Here is a 15,617-nt window from a genome sequence, read left to right on the forward strand (position 1 = left end):
GCCTGTCGCGCTAGCGATGTCGTGACACAACGACCTTGGCAATTAATGGATTTTAAAAGTCTCGGCCTCCTAGGATACATGTTTTTCTATCCAGTTTCCAGGCACACAGCAGGGCGCTGGAGCGAAGTCACTGAAACCCAGTCCCACAGACCCATGTTCTGGCTGCTGCTGTTTCTGTGCCAACGTTCCCTCTACTGCTCCATCCCCAATGGCCCGGCACCGGCACCTTCTGCTGCTCCCTGCCCTGGTGCCCTCAGCCCATCCCTCGAGATCCCACCAGCTCTGGGCGACGGCAGCTCTGAGTGGGGAACCTCGTGGCTAGTGCAGGCCGGGCTGCCCCCCCGCACACACTGTCCCCAGCAGGGCTCAGCCCCGAGAGCTCGGTGACTGCAGCTCCAGCCGTCACTGACCCAAGCCAAAGGCTCGGTCTGGCCCAGGCAGCTCTGTCTGCACGGGAGCGAGGGGCTGGCAAACCCCTGGGCCACCCACCCTCTCCTCACCAGCCCCCGGCAGCCCCACCCTGCTCCCCAGCGCAGGGCATGTGGGGGTGGCCAGGGCTTAACCTGTCACCGGAGAGGGGCCGGGCTCCATCACGTTTGTTACTTTCCCAACTGAAGGGCTGAGCCCAGAGGTGCTGGGGCTGAGACCGGCCAGGCCCAGAGGTCTCAGAGGGGGCCATGTGAGTCTGTTTCTTAAAAAAAAAAAACCTAAAAAACCAACGAGTGGTCCTGGAGCAGCTGAGAAACCAGCAACAAATCTATTTCTTAGTCTGTGGGCACTACAGGACTTTGTGAGTCCAGAGGTGCCAGGGCTGGGAACGGACGAGCCCAGAGGGGCCGGAGCTCAGCCCTAGCACAGATTCGGTGCTGAGGGTCCCTCCCCCAGGCAGGCCCAGCCCAGCTCTGCTGCTGCCTGTCACTCAGACACTAAAAGGGTCCCAACATTTCCTGACCCCACATGGCACCTCAGTGGTTTGTGCCCAGCCCCAGGCAGAACGGATCCCGGGCAGCCCAGCTCTGTGGGCCGGGCCCCAGGCAGGGCAGGGGTGTCCCTGGCAACACAGGCTGGGCCTGGCATCATCCCAATCCAGCTCCTCACAGGCTGTTGGGGAGGGGGGCTCCCTCAGACCCTGCTTACAAACTAGTGGATCAGCCAGAGCAGCCCCACCGGTACAGACAGCAGCCGGGAGAGCTCATCTGGGCCCTGCTATCACACCCGCCCTGCGTGCTCAGGGGAGATTCAGGAGCTGCCCAGTGGATCAGCAGAGCGTTCACATGGCCACAGCCCGTGTGTCTCCTGGGTGCGCCTCAGTGCACGTCATAAAATGTATTCCGCACACAGCTAGGAACAGTTGGATGGAGCACTGGTGTACACCCCCCCACACACCCAGGGTCCTAGGGACACCCCAGCTGGAACCTGCCCCTCCCTTCACCCCCCTCTGTCCTCATGGTGCCTGCTCCTCTTGCCCACCCATGGACCCCCATCTGTCCCTCCCTTTCCCTCTCCCAGAATCAGCCAGTCCCCTCCCACCCCAGCCCCACTGACACCTTCCCCCCTCTCCCCTGCTCCTCCTGCCCTTTCCCTTCACTGTCTCCCCTTGGCCCTGTTAGCCTGGTTCCTGCCCCTCCCCCTGCCCCATTGCTGCCAGCCCATCTGCTCCTCCTCTCCCCCTGCCTTTAACCCCTCCCCCTGTGCCTCTCTAGCCCCCTGGCACCCACCCTTCACTCGCCTTCCCACCAACTGAGGATCAAACCTGCCACCACCACCCCCATCTGCCCTGGTGCCTTCCCCATCCCTGTCCCCCGGCATTTGTCTCTCCCCCACTCTGCCCCTTCTTGCTTCCCCTTTCTCCTCCTGCCCTGCCCCCTCCCCTCAGCACAAGCCCCTTTCCTCTCCCCACTCCCACCCTAGTTCCTGCCCCCTCTCCTCACATTCCCTCCACCATCCCCTTAGTTCTCCTCTGCCCCCCTGACCCTGCATCCCTCATCCCCCCCTAGCCCCTGGGACCAGCCCCTCTGGTCACTGCTCCTCTGCCTCCCTGAGGCCTCTCTCTGCCTTCACCTCCGTCAGAATCACAAAACTAGCAGGGACCTCAAGAGATCATTGAGTCCAGTCCCCTGACCTTACGGCAGGACCAAGCACCATCCAGACCATCCCTGACAAGTGTCTGTCCAACCTGCTCTTCAATAGCCTCAGGGATGGAGATTCCACAACCTCCCAGGCAACTTATTCCAGTGTCTCACCACCCGGACAGCCAGGAAGTTTGTCCTTAGAGGCCAAGATGAACAAGTTTTCTCTTTCCTCCTTGTGACACCCTTTTAGATACCTGAAAACCGCTCTCATGTCCCCTCTTAGTCTGCTCCTTTCCAAACTAAACAAGCCCAATTCCTTCAGCCTCCGCTCCTAGCTCATATTCTCTAGACCTTGCATCATTCCTGTTGCTCTTCTCTGGACCTTCTCCAATTTCTCCACCTCTCTCCTGAAATGTGGGGCCCAGAACTGGACACAAGACTCCAGCTGAGGCCTGATCAGCGCAGGGCAGAGCGGAAGGACGACTCCTCGTGTCTCGCTCACAGCGCTCCTGGGAATCTGCCTCCCTGGTGCCTGCTCTTCCCTTTGCCCCTCGGCCTGCTTGGTGTCTCTTCCCTGGGCCCCCTTTTGGGTCCTGTGGTGTAGGCCCCACCCCATCTCTGCCGCACTGGTGCCCACATCTCCTCCCCCCTCTGCCTCCCTAGGGCCTGTCCTTCCCCACACCCCTCTGTCTGCCCCTGTGCATCTCTGCTCCCTTCCTCCCCCTCTGCCCCAGGTGTCCACCCCTCCCTCTGCCCTCCTTGCATCTGCCCCTCCACCCAGCCCCCCAGCCCTTCTGGGGACTGCCCCTTCCCTTGACCCTCTGTCCCCTTGTGCCTGCTCCTCTTGCCCCACATTGGCCCTATGGTTGCTCCCTCCCCCCTGCCCCTCCCCCTCTGCCCCATCATCTGCCCCTCCCCCTTCCTCTCCCAGCATTACCCTGCCCCTCTCCCCACTGGCAGCTTCCCACCCCTCCCCCTCTCCTCCTGCCCTTTTCCCGCTCTGTGTCTCTTCACCGGCAGAGGGGCCCTGACTCCCCTCAGACAATAACCCCCCCACACAGCGATTAACGGGGGGGGCAGGTTAATTTCCCTCTGATCCCAGAGAGCCACCCCTGCCCCGGCCCTGACTCTGTGACTCTCTCCCCAGTGGACGTGACGCTGGATCCAGACACGGCTCATCCCAACCTCGTCCTGTCTGAGGATGGGAAACGTGTGAGATACGGAGACATGCGCCAGGATCTGCCTGACACCCCCGAGAGATTTGACACTTGTCCCTGTGTGCTGGGCGCTGAGGGGTTCGCGGGTGGGAGGTGTTACTGGGAAGTGGAGGTGGGGGACAAGACTATATGGGACCTGGGGGTCTGCAGGGAATCTGTGAGCAGGAAGGGGCAGGTCACATACACACCTCAGAGCGGATACTGGGCCATGTGGCTGAGGGACAGGGAATATGAGGCCCTCACCTCCCCCTCAACCCCCCTCCCCGTGAGCGCCAGGCCCCGCCGGGTGGGGATTTTCCTGGATTACGAGGCGGGTGAGGTCTCATTTTACAATGTGACTGACAGGTCCCATCTCTTCACCTTCACCGGCACCTTCTCCGGGACGCTCCGCCCGTATTTCTGTCCCTGTAACAACACTGGGGGCACCAATGCAGCTCCCCTGATCATCTGACCGGTGCCAGCCCAGACCGGAGGGAATCCCTGCCCCTGACAGTGACCCAGAACACCGACTGGCCCCTCCCAGCGCTGCGGCTCTTCCCCCAGGGGCAGGGCCGGTTACTGCAGGTATCTGGACATTTTGTGCCACCTGGTCACTGCCCCTTTCCCTTTGCAAGTTGATGCTCCAATAAAAAACCGGACACCTGGTAGCCCAGCCCCGGCTGGCTGAATGGGACCCCCTGGCTGGAAGGAGCCCAGGCTGCTTTCCCCCCAGTCCCATGTTTGCTCCACCCCAGCACAGGGTGAGGCTCGTAAGAAACAAGGCCGGACAGCTGGTGGGGTTTCCTGCCCTCACATTGCCCAATCTCCTGCCCCAGGGGGAGCAGATGGGGGGGAGGGAGAAGGGGACTTTCACTCCTGTCAGAATTTCCCACAGCTGTGAAATCTCAGTGTCAAATATGAACGAAAAACGTCTTCTAAATTGTTGTTACTGTAACAAGGTGCCCACACAGGAACCTTTTCCTTTACAGTTCAACAGCTTTTTATTAAAAATCTATTTTTAGAAATGGAATGATTGACCTTTATTCTTCCCTCATGTTGATAGTGACATTTGACGGGTTTACAGTTGTGTACATACTTGGCATGTCAGCTGCGGCACTTCAAGAAATCCAAAACATTGCCATTTTCTGAACCTTTTCTAATGTGAAAATATCTTTTTTTAGGGCTTCCTCTTTTCCATTTTCCTTGCAGGTTCCATGTGAGAGCTTGATGGGCTATGCTGGATGATGGTTTTCTGAAAGTGTGGCCTAGTCATCCCCACTTTCTTCTCTTTTGTCCTGTTCTGTTCCAAAGCTCCTCATTTGTGACAGTCTTGCCATTTGATGTGAAGGATGTACCTCAGTTCATGAATGTCTATAGCTTGTGGTTTGAAGACTTTTATGATCTATCTAAGAAAAGACATAAGGGCATTACTTAATGTTTCAAAGTGGGTAACAGAAGCTGTTGCAGTATGTAAGCTCCATATGTCCTTTAGCTTTAGGGCTTACCCAGGCCAACCGCTGGGGGATCTCCTGTATACGCATGGGAAGCTTCACTCCCCAGAATTCAAGCATCATAGAGACAACAAGTTCTTTCTGATGTGGTCTGGATTTTATTCCCTCCTCCCCCTCCAGCTCAGACTGGTGGGATGAGGGTTTGTGTCCCTCTCCTCTTCATAGATGTGCGGGAGTTTGCTCTCTGATGCCTTCTCCCTCTGAGCACCTTGCGTGAAATGGATTTTGGGAACAAAAGGGGGGGGGGCTTTGTTGTTGCTGGGTGTGTGTGTGTTTGTTTGCTGTTCAGTTTATTATATTCAGCAAAAGCCGGGAGAAGATTCTCTCTGGATTCGGGCACCTTTAAGAGAAGGCGCCAGGGGCCCCGCGGGACAGATCGGAAATGACGCGATTCACATTGTTACTTTCACTTTCCGCCGGGGCGCGCCCGGAGCTAAACAAGGGCCCCGGGAACCCCCCGCGGCCGTTCGGGAGCCGGGCGTAGCGGGGCAGCTTGGCCCGGGGAGCGGCCAGCGAGCATGACGCTGCCCCAGCCACGGGCTTGGGGTCTGGCCGCACCCGCGCGGCGTTAAACTCCTCGGGCGATCCCACCGGGCAGGTAAAAGTTGCTTCAGGGAGGGGCTGTCTCCAGCCTTTAACGCGCGGTACTTGGCCAGATGATTAAAACGCGAGACGTGAATAATCCCCTGCTAATTTGCAGCACTCTGCACGGAGCTGGCCGAGCGCCTGCTGCATTCACGGGGGTTTCTGGACACATACGCTGTAGGCTAGTTACTCGGCACAATGTTACTTGAGACTCTTCCAGCTTGGAGTTGGGTTTTTGTTTTGTTTTGAGTTTTATTCAAGTGCGCCCGATACTGTTTTATGGAGAGATCTGTAACACGTAACGTCCCGTGTGTTGAATATAGGTAATTTACTGCACAAACTCAGCTGCTTTCTGCCCTCTGTGTCTGCAGTTTTCCGTCTCCTGACTGGGCGGATGAATCCTTTTGCTTTTGTACAAAAAAATAAAATCCTGCTCGGAATCAATCAGAAGAGGAAAAACTGCAGCTTGTTTTCTTTCTCATCTCAGTGAGAATTAAGCATATATCTAAAGCTGATCGTGTGTTCAAGAGTGTCACTGAGTAGATGGACTCTTCATCCCCAGAGGTGTGTAAATCTCAGCTTGACAAAGCTTTGGCTGAGATAATTGAGTTGGGGTTGGTCCTGCTTTGGGCAGAGGACTGGACTGGATGGCTCCACACTAAAACAACATTAAAAATGAATAGCCCAGTGACACATTAGAGACTAACAAAGTTCTGGAATCATGAGCTTTGGGCAGGGCTAGCTTGAGCCATTCCTGTGCCCTGGACAGCGGGCATGTGATGCATGCACCCCCGGGTGCACAGCGCATTCACGGCCCCGCCCCCTGGCGCGCTGTGCACCTTACAGCTGCAATTGGATATGCAGCACCCCTTACAGATACCATCAGGCACCCCGCATAGGTTGGCACCCTGAGCAGCTGCCCACCCCCTTAATCTGGCCCTGGCTTTGGGGTAAAACCCGCTTTTACCATGATCAGACTAACACAGCTACCGCTCTATTACTTTTCACTAGATGAGTGTAACATCATTTGCAGCTGGTTAAAAAGCCATTTAAGGGGAAATAAGAGGAAATTTATAGGAGCGCAGCTATTCAAAAACAGTAGTGTTGTGAAGTTATTTTAAGTTTTTTGTTTTATTTCAAATATTTTGCTTATTTTTCAGTTTTGAATTATGTATTAGTGAACAAAAATAGGTTTTAGGTTTTTTCCGTTTTAATTTTTCTTCCTTTTCTCCTTTAAGAAATAAGACGTGAGTAAATAAAATGTTTTTATCCACTTGATTAGCTTTCTCCATTTGAAGAGTATTTTCACTCAGCACCATTTTGTTGAAAAATAAGTTATAAAAAATTTGAAAAGCCATTTTCTATTGTAAAATCACTTTTATTTTAAGCATTTCTGGCCAGGTACAGTGTTGTCTACTCTCTTGATTACTTGTGATTTTTTGTGTGTTTGTGTGTGACTTTTAAGTTTCACAGTTTTCATTTGTTTCCTGAAAGCCCTGATGCTCTAGTTTTGAGTCTGTGAGAATCTGTGACTTAAGCTAAAGTAAAAAAAAAAAAAAAAAAAAAAGTCTAGTCTTTATAGTTGCAGGTGAAAGTTTAAGATTGTGACTTGAATGTACCCTCAGGACTCAGAAGTCAAATGGCAAACAATAGAAACTCAAAATGTATTTTTAAAAAAAGTGATTGGCTTAAAAATCAAAAAATTTGGACTCAATTGAGACTCTTTTTAATTACATGGATTTAACAGGGATTTTTAGTGTTTTTCCTTTGGAAGCAAACATGGTGAAGCACAAAAACCACCACAATTTATAATTGGCCTATGTATCCAAATATCTCACTCTCTTTGTGCGCTAACAAAATTAAGCAGTTGTGCAGCTTTACAGCTAATGAAAGCTATGAGGCCAGACAGTCATAGGCATAGGAAGTAGGGGTGAAAGTGGTGCTGTAGAGTCCCCAGGTTTTTTGCGGGGCTCCATTCCCAGTCCCATGACCTGGATTTCACTCCTGGCCTCACATGTGGGGATCTGCTCTTGCCCCATGTCTACCACCAGCTGTGGCCTCAGCCTTCTTATCCCTGTCTGTGTTAAGGATGTCAAGGACTAGTCAACAAGAAAAAGCTTATCAGATAGTCGAATTGACTAGTTGATCCCCCCCCACCTTGCTGCCTTTATCAGAGGCAGCAAGGGTGGGGGAGAGGGTACTTCAAAGGGGCAGCCCTGCACAGCTGAGCCCGGGTTCAGCTGTGCAGGGCTGCCTCTTTGAAACACAGAGGCAGCTGATCTCGAGTTCGGTTGAAATGCCATAGGGAGCCATAGGGAGCCCGAGATCAGCTGGGGAGTCCCCAGCTGCCCCTGGCTCTGCGTGGCATTTAAAATTGGCAGTGCAGCATGGAGCCTGGGGTTGGCGGGGGATTCTGAGTCCCCTGCTGGCCCCGGACTCCATGCTGCGCTGCATACACCAGCATATCATCTTCTACAAATTGAATTGTTGAAAGTGCTGCAGTTCTTTGGCAATATCTACTAGGTATGTGCCAGAGTTGTGTGTGTCCGTCCAGGAACTCCTCCTAAACAGTAAGAACTAGCACCACCAAATTCAGTAGGCATCTTCCTCTTCTTATAACTTAAAGCAAGGTCAGGGGTTGATGGTACCTCTCGTTTTAGGCTGCCTTTTCCCCACTGTGTAGCAGCCCTGTGGCCTGATCCTGTTACAATAGTAAGACTAACTGTCACAGATGGGCCACATGCCACTGTAGGCAAATTCATTATACTATTTCCTATATCAGTGGTTCCCAAACTTTTTGGTATCCCACCTCCCTTTTGATTTTTGAGACCCCTCCTCCACCCCCCCAAAAAAGAAACTGACTGGTGCTGAAAAACAGTCACAGCCCCTGTAATTCCCAGGACCTGTGTTTAAAAAACAAAAAACCACCCAAGCCAGGAAAAACAGAAAATATGGGACATTTCACATGGTATTTTCTGAATTTTTTTTACTGGGTGGACCAGGCTCTTTCTTGGGGGGGGGGGGGGGGGGGGTTGGGACACCTGGTTACCCCCCCCCCCCCCAGGATTCTCTTCAGTTTGGGAACCTATGCTCTAGATGGTTTTGAAATCTCCAGCCTATGTTGCTAGCCTTATGGTTACAGAGCTAATATTGCAAATAAAAACAGTTGATGGCTTTCTGAGCCTTTGGACAGCCTGGAACAGTAGCTCTAAAAAGTAAAATCACCCAAGTACCCTAGTCACTATTTCATGGAATCTAGGACTGCATGATATATTCTGTTATACAGATGTTGATGGAATAAACAGACCCAAAGAATCAAGGTGTTTAACATTCAATAGCTTTAAATGATGTTTGGGACTTGGTCTACAGGGATTTCAGCCAGCTTTGTCCCATGGCGCAAACACCATTAAACAGCCCTTTAACCTTTTATCAAAGATACAGAAAAGGAGGACAAGGAGTTGAAACATTTGAAATATAAAGCTCTTCTTTGAGTGCTTGCTCATGTCCATTCAGGTTAGGTGTGTGTGCCTACCACGTGCACTGGTGACTGAAGTTTTTCCTTAAGCAGTATCTGAAGGGGTTGGGGTCCCTAGCACCCCGGGAGTGGTGCGCACATGCTGCACTCTAAAGGACGCTCCCCAGCCCCTCCCTCCTTGGAACAATGCTGCAGCATTGAGGGTGCTTGGAACAATGCTGTGAGGATGCTTGGAACAATGCTACAGCAAGCATTCCCTGTGTATTGTTGGCAGTTCTAATCAAACTCGCTAAGTACCTGTGAGCTATTGGATTTTGTTCTGCAAAAGAGACATTTCCTGGGGAACTGGAATGCCCTGCCCCTTCCCTCCGCCCCTCCCCCAACTTCAAAGCCTGTGCCACAGGGCCATGCTAGGCAGCAGTCTGCCTGCTGACTGCCTTTGTTGCCTGGCAGGAGGACACATCTTGGACAAGTGTCAAATTTGTAAGTTCCTCCATCTCAAAACCATTAAAGAGCAGAGCATTCATCTTAGAGTGCTCTTAATGGAGTCCATGCTTGTTTTGCAAGACCAGCAGTCAGATGAGGCACTGGGTATCGGTGCCCGGTACACCATCAGCACAAATGGCTTGGTGCCGTTTGTCACCCGTGGCCCTGGCGAAGCCTACTAGGAAGCCAGGAAGAGACAAGTCACCTCGTAAGGATAAGGGGGAGAAGAGTGACCAGCCTGTGGATAGGCCAGAGAAGTCTCTGAGCCCCACGTCCAGTCACCTTGGTGTTGGAGGTCTGTCTCCCCTCCACACCTGAGGCCTTCCATGCTGTGCAGGACATAAGTGCCATGCCAGCACTTGGAAAGCTGACACTTGGCCCCTGATGACCTGGCATGATCTGATCACGCTCTCCTCCAACATCCGAGAGGAGAGCGCTTCAGTGTCCCCACGGGTCTGTCCATGAGAGACCAGGGCATGATACATGGTCTCTCACATTGCCAGAGTCGGTGCACAGACCTCTGGAAGCACCCAGCACTGATGGAACAATGATTCTCCCTACTCACGACTTCAGCAACGGGGGCACTAGGAACTCCCACCCCTATGGGTACTGCTTAGGGAAGACTTCCAGCACTAATGTGTGGGCTGGACACATGCACCTATGTTGACTGGACATGAGCAACACATCTCAAAGAACATGTGTTACGGAACCGGTAACTGTCTTTTTTGAGTCAGTGTCTCCTTTTAACAAAATCTCTTCTCCCTTTGGCCTTTCACACATGGCAATAGCTGTCTTTATTTTGAGAGACGTAACAGAAGTTAGTTGAGATGCCCTCCCCACTTACAGTTGTCCAGGGTCACTGCAGCCAGCATATCTGGGCCTTCTGTCAAGGCATCTTACTGCTCTGTGCGCCCTGTATGCTTCCAGGCAAGCAAAAATGGATGTTACAGGGGGGTTCCTGTCTGGCTACAATGAGGGAATTCGGCATTTTTCCAAACCCTGCTCTGCCCCCACCTTGCCCCTGCATGGCCCCTTCCCTCAAGGCCCCTCTCCTAAGTGTGTACCTGGCGGACTAGTGGGGTTCTGGTGCTGAAACAGGGGTCAGGCTAACACCGTAACTCACTAGTGGTGGTGGGGAATGGAGTGACTCGGCCCCAGCCTGCTCTGTTCTTCTGGATCCCAGCTGTGTCACTCTGTTTCCTGCTGCTGGTGAGTGCGGGGAGTGGACCCTGCCCCTGCTGCCTCCTTGCCTAGCTCCTCCTCCCTGCAGTTCCTGCCTTCACAGCCCTGAGTGTAATTCCTACCCATGGAGGGGCCAGCCCCCCTGCAGAGCAGATGCCCCCCTTTCTCCTATGCTGGGTGGTGCAGGCACATAGGTTGTGTAGGGCACCAAAACTGTTTGGGAGGGCCCTGGAAATGGCATCCAAATAATGTGATCGGAAGATCATCCTCAGAGAGTGACTAGAAATGGTTTGCTGTCAAACTGGGAGGCTGTATGTGATGAGATCTCACAGGAGGCCAGTTCTGAGTCTGGTTCTATTCAATACTTTCATTATTGAGTTGGATAATGGAGTGGAGAGTATGCCTATACAAATTGTGGATGGCACCGGGTTGGGAGGGGTTGCAAGAACTTGACACAATAGGCTTTGCATTCAAACATTTAAAATGACTTTGCCAGATTGGAGAGTTGATATGAAATCAACAAGATTTAATCTAAACCGACCAAACAGCTCCAGTGGGGCAGCCATGGAGTGAGCCCCGATTGCCACCAGCTCTGGGTGTTACCATAGCGACTGCCAACCCTGCTCAGAGCCAGGGCAGACCAGGCCTGTGGGGAAATCCCTTCCTTTCTGGTGGATGCCAGGCAGCAGTGAGGCTTGTTACCTCCTCCCCGCCGCCCTGTGGTGCTGACACTCCCACTCACTCACCATCTGCTTTGTTATTTCTCTGCTTCCCCAGATCCAGTGATAATGATGTTCTCCTCTGGCTACCTCGTACTCTGCCTGGCTCTGCTGGCTCCCAGGCTGGCCTCAGGTAGGAGCTCCGGCCTCCTTGCTGGGTTTGCTGCTATTGCTATGGTTGGTCATTGCCATCCATCTGGCATCACTGCTTTGCCGTATAAACCTTCTTTGCTCAGTTTGCTCTTTATAGGAATGGTGAAAGCATAAGGTACAGCTGAGTCCTTAAAAACCATGGTTACTACCTCTCCTCAGTCTTTTCAGGCCTAGCAACTTGATTCTAATACTACTCCTTTTTGGAACTGTGCAACTGTTACACTTGGGGCAACAGTAAAATTGCAGAGTTTCAATGGGACTATAATACACAGAACCCTACAGGTCAGTGTTGAGTCGCTGTTCTGAGGGTATGTCTAGGCTACATCCCTCTGCCGACAGAGGCATGTAAATTAGATATACCAACATCGTCAATGAAGTGGGGATTTAAATATCCCTCGCTTCATTGGAATAAAAATGGCCGCTGCATTGTGCTGGCTCAGCTGTTTGTTGGCACAAAGCGGCAGTCAAGACGGGGATTGGTCAGCAAGGAAAGCCTTTGCTGACTGATCCCTTATGCGTTGTGCAACGATGTTTACAGGCCCATGGCGCAGTTTGAGTACAGGGGGCTCAACACACGGCCTGTGGGTGGGAGTCAAAACAAAACAGTAATCAATATAATGATCTTCTGTTGAGATGGGTTTTAGTAGTTAAATTCCTGGATTGTCATTACTCATTAAAAGTGCTGACATATGGGTGGAAATCAGGTAAATATTGTATATTAGGACTGTCAAGCAATTAACAAAATTAATCACAATTAATCGTGCAATTAAACAATAAAAAGACTTCAGCTGACCCCAGGCTCCATGTTGTCGCCACAGCATTTCAAAGGGGCAATGCCTCGGGAGCCTTGGCTCATGCTGCCCCTTTAAAATGGAGCGGTGGCATTTCAAAGGGGCATTGCTGTAAAAAGTCTGATTAACCTGTTAAAAAATTAACACGTTAATTGTGCTCTGCATTAATTGAAAGCCCTCATTAAAATCAGCAGAACTGACTTAAATGGGGCCTGTGTGTTGTGTAGTCTTGCCTTAATCTTTGTATTTATGCCCGTCAGTGTGAAAGAAGCTATTTACATATATATTTGCATGTGTATGCAACCACACTTAAGTTGCGGCCCTTGCCATGTGTTGTGAGTATCATTATGGCCCCCCAGTGCTTCCAAAGTTTAGTAGCCCTGCCTTACACCATCCGTGACAGCAGCTGGGGTAATCCCTGCAGTGCAGCAGCATGAAAAAGCATCTCAGAGAATCCACACCCCTCCCCATCCCCTTATCCCCAGCAGGCCCATGAAAAGTGTTGAGCCATATTCAGAGATAATATAAGTAATACCTAAAATTCACAGATTAACTCTGCCCTCATTCATATGTGTAGGACAGTACATTGGCATGTGTCATACACTCTAAAGCATGACACTCTATTACTGTGTGTCTTAGTGCTGCATGAATACTCCCTTCATCCCTTCTTGGATTTAATTTCCTTTTTTCTCATAAAACATCACAGCACAGTTCACAGTGACTGGACCTGACCATCCAATCAGAGCATCTGTAGGGGGGGAGGCCATCCTGCCCTGCCACCTCTCCCCCAGGACGAGTGCTCAGGCCATGGAGGTGAGATGGTACCGATCCCAGTTCTCTCCAGTTGTGCACCTGTACCATGATGGCCAGGATCAATATGAGAAGCAGATGCAGGAATATCAAGGCAGGACAGAGCTACTGAGAGATAACATCGCCAATGGAAGTGTTTCCCTGCGAATACGTGATATCCAGCTCTCGGATGAGGGCCATTACAACTGCTTTTTCCAGTCCCTTAACTTTTATCAAGAAGCCTCAATGATCCTGCAGGTGACAGGTAAGTAATTTGCGTGTCTGCTTGTTTTGCTTCAGAAAGGGTGATCAGTGGATTGAGGCCTCTGGTGAAAGGGTGCTTGTGGTTTCTCTGCCTGCCAGTGCTCTGCATTCTCTTTTGGTTTCCAGTAGTTTCCCAGGAGTGTTAGTACCTGCTCGCTGAGGACAGGTCAGAGGACTTACCAGATCAGACTTGCTCTGTACCCTGAGAGTGCTTCTAAATGTTGCTTTGGAATTAAATGTTTTGAATTCAATTCCAAACAGAGCTATGTTGACGAGACTTTCCAGAACACTGTAGTACTGTCCCACTTCCAGTCTGAGCGCCCCGGTGCGCTTAAGGAGGATGAAAGTCTCAGGGGAACAGGGCATTCAATGGGAGCAGAGGGAAACCATCATATTGTTGGGACACTCCTTCCAAAGGATGTTGCAGTATCCTCTTGCACTGAGGATACCTCTGAGGGGGAGGGAACGCCAGTTGTTAAGAAGAGGCAGGTGTTAGTAGTGGGTGATTTGATCGTTAGAAACATAAATAGTTGGGTTTGTGATGACTTGGAGAACCGTACGGTCACTTGCCTACCTGCTGCGAAGGTTGCAGATCTCTCGAGGCATTTAGATAGACTTACGTGTAGTGCTGGGGAGGAGCCGGTGGTCGTGGGACATGTAGGTACCAATGATGTAAGGAAGGGTAGGAGAGATGTCCTGGAGGCCAAATTTAGGTTGCCAGGAAAGAGACTGAAATCCAGGACCTCTATGGTGGCATTCTTGGAAATGCTTCCAGTTCCACGCGCAGGGCCAGGTAGGCAGGCAGAGCTTCAGAGTCTCAATGCGTGGATGAGACGATGGTGTAGGGAAGAGGGGTTTGGATTTATTAGGAACTGGGGCCACTTTTGGGAGAGGGGGAGCCTATACAGGAAGGATGGGCTCCACCTAAACCATGGTGGAACCAGACTGCTGGCACTGAACATTAAAAAGGCCGTAGAGCAATTTTTAAACTGAGAGAGGGAGGAAAGCCGATTGGTGCGGAGGAGCACGTAAATCGGATGGAGACTTCTGTTAGAGGAGAATCCATTGATAGAGATTCTCTAGGCTGTAGTCAGAAAGAGAGGAGGGGAGAGGACAAACCATGGGCCAGAGCAGACAAACAACCGCATATAAAAGAATCCAATGCATCAGGGAAGGGCAGACAAATAAGCAGTGGCAATTTTTTTAAAGAGCTTCTACACAAATGCTAGGAGTCGTACTAATAAGATGGATGAACTAGAGTACCTCATATTAAAGGAGGAGATTGACATAATAGGAATCACTGAAACCTGGTGGAATGAGGAAAATCTGTGGGGCACAATCATTACCGGGATATAAAATACAGTATACTGGAAGGATAGAGCAGGTCGTGTGGGTGGCGGAGTGGCAGTGTATGTGAAAGATAATGTAGAATCAAAGAAAATAAAAATCTTAAATGAATCAACATGTTCAATAGAATCACTATGGATAGTAATTCCATGCTCCAATAATAAAAATTTAGCAGTAGGGATATATTATCGACCACCTGACCAGGGCAGTGATACTGACATTGAAATGCTAAGGGAGATTAGAGAGGGTACCAAAATAAAGAACTCTATAATAATGGGGGATTTTAATTATCCCCATATTGATTGGGTACATGTCACCGCAGGAAGAGAAATTGCAGAACTATTATCTGTGGTTTGTAACCTATCCTTTAAATTGGCTTCCGTACCTAATGACTGGAAGGTAGGTAAAGTGACACCAATATTTGAAAAGGGCTCTAGAGGCGATCCTGGCAATTACAGACTGGTAAGTCTAACTTCAGTACCGGGCAAATTAGTCAAAACAATAGTAAAGAATAAAATTGTCACGCACATAGAAGAACATAGTTTGTTGGACAAAAGTCAACATGGCTTCTGTAAAGGGAAATCATGTCTTACTAATCTATTAGGGTATGTCTACACTACCCCGCTAGTTCGAACTAATGTAGGCATACCGCACTTGCAAATGAAGCCTGGGATTTGAATTTCCCGGGCTTCATTTGCATAAGCGGGGAGCCGCCATTTTTAAAACCCCGCTGGTTCGAGGTGTACCAGTAGTTCGGAATAGGAAGCCTAGTTCAAACTACCTAGTTCGAGCCCCATGTAGCCGCGCTGCACGGGGTTCGAACCAGCGGGGTTTTAAAAATGGCGGCTCCCCGCTTATGCAAATGAAGCCCGGGAAATTCAAATCCCGAGCTTCATTTGCAAGTGCGGTATGCCTACATTACCCTCCTAGTTCGAACTAGGAGGGTAGTGGAGACATACCCTTAGAGTTCTTTGAAGGGGTTAACAAACATGCGGACAAGGGCGATCCAGTAGATATAATACACTTAGATTTTCAGTAAGCCTTTGT

General features: G+C 50.7%; 1 protein-coding gene across 2 annotated transcripts in view; it reads left to right on the forward strand.

Moving 5' to 3' along the window:
• LOC102451188 (butyrophilin subfamily 1 member A1-like) overlaps nt 1–15,617 on the forward strand; it is a 55,621-nt gene that overhangs the window by 13,558 nt on the left and 26,446 nt on the right. For both annotated transcript variants that reach the window (XM_075912692.1, XM_075912694.1), the window contains exons 7-8: nt 11,285–11,359; nt 12,877–13,224. In XM_075912692.1, coding sequence (XP_075768807.1) covers nt 11,285–11,359; nt 12,877–13,224 — 423 coding nt within the window. The remainder of the gene's footprint in view (nt 1–11,284; nt 11,360–12,876; nt 13,225–15,617) is intronic.

Source organism: Pelodiscus sinensis, chromosome 31 (genome assembly GCF_049634645.1).
Source record: "Pelodiscus sinensis isolate JC-2024 chromosome 31, ASM4963464v1, whole genome shotgun sequence".
NCBI lineage: Eukaryota > Metazoa > Chordata > Testudines > Trionychidae > Pelodiscus > Pelodiscus sinensis.